The sequence below is a fragment of the Triticum dicoccoides genome, chromosome 2B (assembly GCF_002162155.2).
Source record: "Triticum dicoccoides isolate Atlit2015 ecotype Zavitan chromosome 2B, WEW_v2.0, whole genome shotgun sequence".
Lineage (NCBI taxonomy): Eukaryota > Viridiplantae > Streptophyta > Magnoliopsida > Poales > Poaceae > Triticum > Triticum dicoccoides.
Window position 1 is genome coordinate 419,072,018 of NC_041383.1, and position 10,517 is coordinate 419,082,534.

The 10,517-nt window shown below is 46.8% G+C and overlaps 1 protein-coding gene across 1 annotated transcript; it reads left to right on the forward strand.

Moving 5' to 3' along the window:
* Positions 1–6,687: 6,687 nt before the first annotated feature.
* Positions 6,688–7,843, forward strand: LOC119363988 (probable ribose-5-phosphate isomerase 2). The gene has a single exon (XM_037629375.1). It carries the CDS (start codon positions 6,857–6,859, stop codon positions 7,631–7,633), a length of 777 nt encoding a protein of 258 aa, XP_037485272.1. The 5' UTR covers positions 6,688–6,856; the 3' UTR covers positions 7,634–7,843.
* The last annotated feature ends 2,674 nt before the right edge of the window (positions 7,844–10,517 follow it).

Consider the following 10,517-nt stretch of genomic DNA (forward strand, 5'->3'; position numbering starts at 1 on the left):
GAGGCTATGGAGGGGAACACCACAATCTCAAATAAAAGGCAGTCTGCAGAAAATAGTATACCCCATGGGGGTACTACATCCCCGAGTTTGGGTGATTCAGTTATGGTGGATAGCGGCTCCTCGGTGCTTGTCATAAGGGAGAAACCTACGGGGATTCCACCGCTGCCCCCGGTCTATGTATCACCAAGGAAGGAAGTAAAGAGGCCAAAGAAGGGAGACGGCAAAAGAGAGAGCTTGTTCTGTGACGAACAAACTGTCGTAGGGAATGAGGACAAGGAAGCAAATGGTGGAGGAGAAACTACTAAGGAAGATGCAAGATTGGCGGGCTCCCGCGAGGAGTGCCACCGGGCATAATGAGTTTATTATGTTGGAACTGTCATGGTGTGGGTAATCCCGCGACAGTTCACGAACTTCGCGAGCCCGCGAAGAAATTTACCCCGATCGCATTATGCATTGTCGAAACTCAAATTGATAAAATACGTGTCGAGAAGCTGAAGGGAGAACTAGGTTATGATAGTAGCTATGTTGTGAGTAGTGATGGGAGAAGTGGAGGTCTAGGTTTATTTTGGAATGATGAAATAAAACTAAAAGTTTCTGGTTATTCTAAGTATCATATTGATGCAATGATCGATAATTTAGGCCCTAGCGCCTGGAGACTTACGTGCGTTTATGGTGAAGCTCAGGTACCCAAGAGGTATAAAACGTGGGACACTCTCCGTGACCTCGTTGGGAGCACCCACTCCCCATGGGTGGTAATGGGAGACTTCAATGAGGTATTGCATTTGAGAGAGCATGATGGAGTAGGGCAGAGAAGCCAAGGACAAATTGATGCTTTCAGGGGTGTGGTGAATGATTATGCCCTTGTTGACGTGGGTTACACTGGTCCGAGCTGGACTTTCGAGAATAAGGTAGCAGGAGGGACATACACGCGAGTGCGTCTGGATAGGTTCCTGGCCTGCTCGTCATGGGCGTCCTTATTCCCTCATGCGACCGTGAGACATTTAACAGCGGTGACCTCTGACCATCTACCAATAATGATGGATCTGGTTGTGGCTAATGAGCCAAGGGTGGCTAAGTGTTTCTGATATGAATCAATGTGGGAGTCCGAACCATCATTGCATTCCAAAGTGGCTGAGGCGTGGAACCTGGGAGATTCAAGCACGGTGACTAAAATAGCTGAGAGTCTGAAGAATTTATCAGTTTCGTTGTCTTCATGGGATAGGAAAACCTTCGGGAATGTTAAGCGGAGCATCAGAAAGCTTAAACAGGAACTTGAGATTCTACGGGATGTACCTGGACGAGTGGGTCCCTCGCCTAGAGAGGTTCAGATTAAAACAGAGCTCGTGGAACTGTATAAAAGGGAAGAGTTAATGTGGAAGCAAAGGGCACGTGTTGAATGGCTACGTGCAAGAGACAAACACTAGATATTTTCAGCTTCGCGCAAATATGCGCAGGGTGAAGAATATGATTAAGAGTCTGAGGAGGGAGAATGGACCGTACGAGACGATAAGGAGGGGGTGAAGGATATGACAAATTCCTTCTATACCAACTTGTACACATCGGAAGGGACTAATAACATGGAGAGTGTTCTGGATACAGTACCTTGCAAGGTAACACCACAGATGAACAATATGCTCAATGCAACGCACACAACAACAGAGGTTAAAACAACTTTATTTCAGATGTCTCCGCTAAAGGCCCCTGGGCCAGCCGGCTTTCCAGCCCAATTCTTCCAAAAGCATTGGGACATTTGCGGTGAGGCGGTAACAAAGGTGGTAATAAGCATTGTTGAAGGTAAAGAGAGTGCTCGTGAGCTGAACAGTACGGTTCTGGTTCTAATACCAAAGGTTAAAAATCCAAGTTTATTATCTCAATTTCGTCCTATAAGCCTTTGCAATGTGTTATATAAAATAGCTTCAAAGGTCATAGCTAACCGTTTGAAAAGTATACTTCCAGAGATCATATCTGAGGAGCAGTCTGCTTTTGTCCCAGGTCGCCTGATTACAGATAATATTATTGCTGCTTACGAGTGCTTACACTTTATGAAAAGGAACAAAGCCCAGAAACACAGACATTGTGCATTAAAGTTGGACATGATGAAGGCATATGACAGAGTAGAGTGGAGTTATTTGAGAGCTATCATGTTGAAGTTGGGTTTCCAGAGAGGTGGGTAAACATCGTCATGAGTATGGTCACATCAATATCTTTCTCGGTCATGTTTAATGGACAACGACTTGATAAGTTTGATCCAACACGAGGTATTCGTCAGGGGGATCCTATTTCACCCTATTGGTTTTTGCTGGCAGCAGAGGGCCTTTCGTGCCTTTTGAAATCCAGAGTTCAGTCATCTAGCCTTGGTGGCATACAGGTGGCCACATCGGCACCGCCGGTGAACCATTTGTTGTTTGCTGATGATAGCCTGCTGTTTTTTAAAGCATCAATAGAGGGGCCGGAGGAAGTTTCCCACTTACTAGATATTTATGCAAATGCTTCAGGACAAAGGATCAACAATGATAAATCCTCAATTTTCTTTAGTAAAGGCTGTCCAGAAAGTGTGAGAGTAGCTGTTAAAACAATCCTTAATGTATCAAACGAGCAATTAAATGAGAAGTACTTGGGTATGCCGTCAGATGTAGGGACCTCAAAAAATGGTGCTTTCAAGTACGTAAAGGACCGTCTATGGGCAAAAATACAAGGGTGGATGGAGAAAGTTTTATCTGCAGCAGGTAAAGAGGTTCTGATTAAATCCATTGCCCAAGCAATTCCGGTCTACTCGATGGCATGTTTTAAACTCCCGAGAGGATTGTGTGAGAGCTTAACTTCAATGATCAAGGCTTTCTGGTGGGGCAATAAGAGAGGTAAGAGGAAACCCTATTGGGTGTATTGGGATACGATGAGCATGCCTAAGTACATGGGAGGTTTGGGTTTTCGGGATTTCGAGATCTTCAACTTGGCTCTCTTGGCATGGCAGGCGTGGAGAATTCTGGAGCAACCTGATTCTCTAAGTGCGAGGATATTGAAGGGAGTTTACTATCCGAACTCAATTTTTCTCAATGCTGAACTGGGAAACCACCCCTCACAAATCTGGAGGTCGGTAATAGAGGGACGTGATGTGTTGCAACAAGGTCTTATCAGGAGAATTGGCAATGGTAGCTCCACCAGTATTTGGGACATGAACTGGATCCCAAGGCCTGAAAATATGCGACCCATTGTTTCTCTTATTCAGAACCCACCACTGATGGTGGCCGAGCTACTTGATCCTTTATATGCATGCTGGGATGAGCAAATAATTCAACATATCTTTCTGTCGAATGATGCCGCAGCTATACTTCAGATTCCGGTGTGCAAACGTAACATGGATGATTTTTGGTCATGGGGTTTTGAGAAGAATGGTTTGTTCACAGTACGGTCTGCGTACAAAATGATTGTAGCTACAAAGAACGAAGAGAGGATTGGTTGGACGAGCGACTCGGCCCATCAAATATAGCTCAGAGTGAGAAATCATGGGAGATGCTTTGGCACGTTGACGTACCAGCGAAAATCAGGATCTTCTTATGGAGGCTAGCACATAATTCAATGCCCACAGAAGATGTCAGGAACAAGAGAAATATGTCGACACATGACAGATGCTATGTGTGTGGTATGATAGACTCGTGGAAGCATATTTTGATCGAATGCAGCATGGGCGATGTGTGTGGGCTCTGGTGGATCCGGAGCTACTAGAGCATATGATTGAAACAAGGGAGCCAACAACACGCGCTTGGCTTTTCTCGATGATGGAGGTGCTAAATCACGACGAGATGACACGGATGGGTGTTACGCTTTGGGTAGTCTGGTATGCGCGAAGAAAGTTTATACATGAGGGACTAAACCAGAGTCCACTGTCGACACACCTTTTTGTGACCAGATTCATAGCTGAACTTGATCAGTTACAGGAGCCATCAGCCTCACATGCGATTATGAACACTGATGCAACTAGCTCTGCGTGGGTTCTGCCGGCGGAGGGATATGCAAAAATAAATGCCGATGGGGGGTATTTCCCTAGACCACAATGTGGATGTTGCTGCTGCTATATGTCATGATCGGGAAGGTAATTTTTTGGGATCTTCTATTCTGGTTGTACGAGGAGCAAATGATCCAGCTACAACAGAAGCTTTGGCATGTCGGGAAGCTCAAGCGTTGACGAGGGATTTGAGTTTGCAGCATATTCAGGTTGCTTCAGATTGCAAGCAGGTCATATCACATATCAAGCAAGGTGTTGGAGGCAACTATGGGAGTATTATGAGAGAGGTGACTGAAACTTCGAGAGTTTTCACGGCTTGTAATTTTATGTTTGAGCCTAGATCTTCAAACTTTGAAGTTCATAGGTTAGCTAGGTATGGTATTACTCTTCCTCTGGGGAGACACATATGGTTGGGGCATCCTCATGATGCTGAAATTATCCCTGTAAACATTTTAACCATGCAATAAAGGCCTGGCTATCCTTTCTCAAAAAAGAAAAAAAAATCAGGCCGCAAGCCGAAGGGGCGCCGTTCTAGCCGTCCGGAGTTCAAGTTCGTGCATGCGTCCGTCCGGAGAAAGAAGAAGCCCGAGGAAAGAAAAAGGGAAAAAATGTTTACAGTACGGGTTTATGTGATCTGTTCCGTCCGATGCCTCGCGGCGCTGTAAATTTGTTTTAGAAGGGCATGTGTACTGGAGTGCGGCTAATCTGCACCCGGACTCATCTGCACCCACGCTTAGAAAAAAATCAAAAAAAAAATACTAGAAAAATTCAAAAATTCCAATTTTTTTTGTGGTGGTAGATAATTTGACACATGAGGTGCGCCCCAAAATTCAACTCATTTGAGCATCTGAGCAGCTCTCGGCAAAAAAGACAAAATCAGCGTCTGTAAAAATGTATACTGTTCACGCACTGTTTTGACCCAATTTGTTTTTTTTGCCGAGAGATGCTCAGATGTCCAAATGAGTTGAATTTTGGGGCGCACCTCACGCGTCAAATTATCTACCACCATAAAAAAATTTGGAATTTTTTGAATTTGTCTAGTATTTTTTTTGAATTTTTTGCTGAGAGGGAGCAGATGAGCCCGGGCACCATTTTGAATTTTCCCTGTGTACTGTTTTTTTTACACATGGTGCTTTACGGGCTCTGCTGCTAGGGATGCTCTTACCCATGCATTGTTCCCCTCAAGGAAAAAAACGCACGCATTGTTGCTTGCTGGATAAATGGTCCGGCCAGTACTTTTTTTTCTCTACTAGGGGGACCGGCCAGTACTTGGAATTCCCTAGTACGGACTGGTTGTGCCAATCGCAGCTAGGACATTTTTGCCACGAGGCCCTTTTGAATTAAAAAATAGCGAGAATATAATTTGGATACCCGTTCATGTGTCTTGCTAATCATTGTTGATTGACCAACGAAGATACAAATCTACATCTCTTTTTTCCTTATTGGTACCACTAGGTTTTCCCAGGCAAATATGTTGAGGCACAAGCATGAACGTGAACTCATGCTTACTTTTATAACGAAACTGCTTTTATAAATAGAAACATAAACATATTCTTCATTCCTTTGCGCAGTGCTTTTGCAGGAGCACAACATACCATGGAAAAGGTTGGATCGAAAGAATGCTCACATACACACATATCTATAAATGCACACCCGCACACTTTTATTTTTATGAATATCTTGAAGAGACTGAGCTGATATAATATCTTAAGATTAATGGAGTCATCACAGCCGTTTCGTACCTTCCACCGAAGGAAATCATCAAAAAGACTAAAATAATTGACAAAATATGAGCACTGATGTCAAGTTTAGTACTTGAATCTTGATGAACTAGTTGCAGTAGAAGGAACGCAACCATTTGAGATATGCTCTATTCACTATTTGTAGGCTTTCATTGGGTTTGAGAAGTCAGGAAGTGTACAAGGACTACCTTGAAACAAAACCATGTCAGTTATTTTCGAACGGATGGAATTGTATTTTACAGGATTACACTTTGTTTCCTTCACTAAACTGAATAAATGACTTTGGCATGTACTCCCTCCGTTCCTAAATATAAGTCTTTCTAGAGATTCCAACAAATGACTACATACGAAGCAAAATGAGTGAATCTATCCTCAAAAATTTATCTACATACATCCGTATGTTGTAGTTCATTTGAAATGTCTAAAAAGACTTACATTTAGGAACGGAGGGAGTAACTGTTGGACATGGCACTATAAAACTGAAATTCAAGTTCCTCAAAGTTACTGAACCACACGTTATAAAAAGAAGAGTTACTGAACCACAATTTATTCATATCTGACACTGTCTCGCTGTGGCAGTGGTAGAAAGTTTGCCGTGTTAATTTCAAGAAAAAGAAAGTTTGCCGTGTTAAAAGCGAACGGTACGGAGCTGCATCTCTCTGAAGATAGGCCTATCAGCAACCGAAATTGTTAATAAATCAAGCATGAACCACACCGTTTCCTTCCGTTTCTTGCCCCAGCAACGTGAATCATGGCACCGCAGTGCAAGCAACGGAGCAAAGTGCGGTACGTAACGTAGAGCCGTAGGTAGAATTTCCGTTCCGTTTTACAACGCGTGCAGAACCCCCGAATAAAGACCGCGTCAGGTCAGAGAGACACGCCCTGATTCGCCGCACCTTTCACGCATTCCGATGCCCATAAATGCTGCCGATTCTGTGCCATCTCCCCCCACACGCTCCACCTCCGCTTCCCATTTCCCGCCGCCTCCTTTCCTAAAAATCTACACAAAGATTCGTAGCAAAATCCTCCCCAAATCCCCCACCTCCCGTTTCTGTTCCCGTTCCCACCCCAATCCCCTCCAAGAAACCCTCGCCCCCCTCGCCTCGCCGCCATGGGCAGCGCCGCCTCGCCGCCGCGGGCCCTCGACGCGGCGACGCAGGAGGACCTCAAGCGCGTCTCCGCGCACCGCGCCGTCGACATGGTGGAGTCCGGCATGACGCTGGGGCTCGGCACCGGCTCCACGGCCGCGCACGCGCTCGACCGCCTCGGGGACCTCCTCCGCACCGGCGCGCTGCGCGCGGTCGCCGGGGTGCCCACCTCCCTCAAGACGGAGGCGCACGCCGCGCGCGTCGGGATCCCCATGCTCGCGCTCGCAGACGCCGCGGAGATCCACCTCTCCATCGACGGCGCCGACGAGGTCGACCCGGACCTCAACCTCGTCAAGGGCCGCGGCGGCTCGCTCCTCCGCGAGAAGATGATCGAGGGCGCCGGCGCCCGCTTCGTCGTCATCGTCGACGAGTCCAAGCTCGTCCCCCGCCTCGGCTGCACGGGCGCCGTTCCCGTCGAGGTCGTCCCCTTCGGCAGCGCCTACACGCTCGGCCTCATCCGCAAGGTGTTCGACAAATTGCCGGGCTTCCACGCCAGGCTCAGGACCGTCAAGTCCAAGGCCGGCGACGGCCAGGAGGAGCTCTTTCTCACCGACAACGGCAACCATATCGTCGAGATGTTCTTCGAGGACGGCATACACGGCAACCTGCGCGACATCAGCGACAGCCTGCTGCGCATCACGGGCGTCGTCGAGCACGGCATGTTCCTCGGCATGGCCACCAAGGTGATTGTCGCCAAGAAGGACGGCACCGTGGCGGTCCTCAGCAAGAAGGTAGCCTAGCCGCCTGGGGAAGAGTCTGCAGAGGAGATGACAATAAGCCAAGATTGAAGCTCTTCTTGCTCCTGCGGTGAACTTGCTCTACGTTACTGTTACAGCGTTTCCTCCTATTCATGGGTAATGCGATGGTGCCCAGATTAATGTGGTGAAGCTAATAAGTTTTGGACTTCGCTCCATAAAATGTTATCAAGTCAGTTTTGTTCATTGCTCGTCTCCCAATTTTGACTCCTTGTTTAGCTTGTGTTTTGTGTTCACCAATCCATGACAGGAAATGCATTGGCTACGGTCCAGTAGGGTCCAAATCAATGCACCGGTGTCTCAACTAGGCATGGATAGAATGTGCATGGCAGTTTTTTTTTTAAAGTTTTAATGGTCCGATTCAATGCACCGGATTTTAGATATCCGTCTGTATGGAGACACTTCCTTTTGCCCCTTTTTTCTTCGTTTCTCCCATCCAAATGCGCCACTCTTTTCGGCATTTATTCGCATGGACAATAGTGTTTCGCTTTTAACACAAGCAGAGAAAAAAGAAACTTAGTGCAAACAAAGCACCTCCAAGAACATCTTGAGAACCCAAAAAAAACCATCTCGAGAATGTACCGTAAAAGCTACTACCCCGTCCCATAATGTAAGACGTTTTTTGACACTAGTGCAAATGTCAAAAAACGTCTTATATTATGGGACAGAGGTATATTATGGGACAGAGGGAGTAGTGGATACTGAAATTGGAACATTTTACTTATGCTGACATCCGAGATTTTTCTCCTAGGCAAATGATTCTGAAACGAAAATCACAGAAGTAACCCATGGTTCTTATTGGCTTCTTCAAAAGTTAAAAAATTGCAAGTGTTGGTTGCATTATAAGTACTTGGAACACAAAAACTTCAGTGAAAAATATATTGAGTTTTATTAAAACCTCTCCGACACGAAACTTCTTACCAAAAGATTTGTAGTAAAGAGTAAAAGCTCCGGCATTTCTATCTTTCATACAACCTCCTCCAGACCGTCCTAGCATAAAAACGTTTGAACTATTTTACAGCTTCTGTTTAAAATGATCATTTTTTTTGCCGAACTGTCTAAAATTGTTTCACTGGGTTTTATTATAATTAGGTTTGTTTAGACAACAATGAAAAAGGAAAGAGGCACATAACAGTGTAGCAGCAAAAGATAGAGGCGTTAATTTTTCAAGGTAGAAGACCATGGAGTGGAAACATCGCAAACGTCATACTATGACTTTGTTTTAGAGAATATTTGATCTGCGGCAATTATAAAGATCATATTAAATGGTTTGTTTGCCAAGTTTGCAAGTCCCAAGTTTCAGAAGGATGCCACACGTACAACACTACACATACGATTTCTGTACGACACTGAAGATCGAATCATTCACACCCAGAAGCAAAATGCAGCAGGCCGGATAAAAAAGCACCGTATGTGTAGCAATAGCAATTACTCCCTCTGTAAATTAATATACGTATTTTAGATCACTATGTTTTATAAGTAGTATTATTAGTTTAGAGAGGTAGTACGTTTCAACCAAGCTCGGAGTAGCGTCAATGCGTCATTCTGCAGTGGCGTTTGGTTGCAATCTTGAAGCACGCTGCGTTGCAGACATGGCATTCCAGAGAACTTCACAAAGTGAAACCGTTGTTAGCCCAATTCTTGCTATGAAATGTTTGTATATTGATGACAAAAAAATTTATCCATGTCAGGATCTTTTTTTTTTTGCAAATACGCAAAGCTTGTGTATCATTTCATTGATAGAAAGAAGAAAGAGTACAATAAAAGATACAACGCATACCATGAACGCAAGAAGGCATAAGCATGGTGTCCGAAGCATAGAGAGACCGGGTGCTTAGCCCGAACAAGGGGAGGACACAACTAAACCCACCGAACCTAAAACTAGAGGAGCAGACCAACTCAGCAGGACGTCAAACATCTTCAATTCCAACACTGGGACACCACGAGCTAGCAAGATATCGCCTTCAAGAAAGGGAACGATGCCGTGACGTCGTCGCCATCCGATCCGGAGAACTGGACCTAGGGTTTCCCCTGATACTCGAAGGGGTGCACGGACAAAGGCCATGATAGCGCCTCCAGGAAGGGAAACGACACCCGGGTGTCGCCACTGCCAGCATCGGCAAGCCGAGCATGGATTTCGCCTGGCCTAGTTTGAGCAATCTCTAAGCCGCCGGATCAGGATCCAAAGATGCTGGAGACAACCTACTTGTCAACCGCTACCTCAGATGGGGGTGGGGCTGCACATGTCACCGACGAAAACGCGAGCTTTGAAACCAACATGGCGTGTAGGTGGACGGGGTCGGAGAGGCAACAGGGTAGAGAGCCTATGCGGATGGAAGGATGGCGGTCGACGCCGTCGGCAAACCGGAGCCGGAAGGGAACGCAGATCCGTACTGCTGGATGCGGAGCCACCAGAACGCTAGCGAACTGGAGCTGGAAGAGGCGCAGCTGCCGGGGCCGGGGCCGAAACCACGCTGGTAGAGGACGCCGGCAGACCAAGAACACTGGAGAGCAGGTCCACGGGGCCGGGACCGGAGCGGTGTCGACAAAATCCACCACGGAGCTTCTAACATCCTGCCAGACGACCACCGTCACCACACACACAGAGGTCGTTGCAGTAGCTCGAAGGAGGCACCGTCGGGGACCAAGGATGGTCTGCACCTAGGCAGGACCGAGCCCCGGCCACCTCCCCCAAGGGTCACGCCCGCCCCGACGGACGACAGCAAGAAGAGGGGCTGCACCACGGGGGGCAAGACGCGGACTTGGGGAGGATCAACACGGACGCGGCTGCCCTGTCGAGCAGGACCAGCGGGATGCGTGCAATAGTTGGATGGGGGGAGTGGCCGCGGCACGCCAGATCCGATGTGGG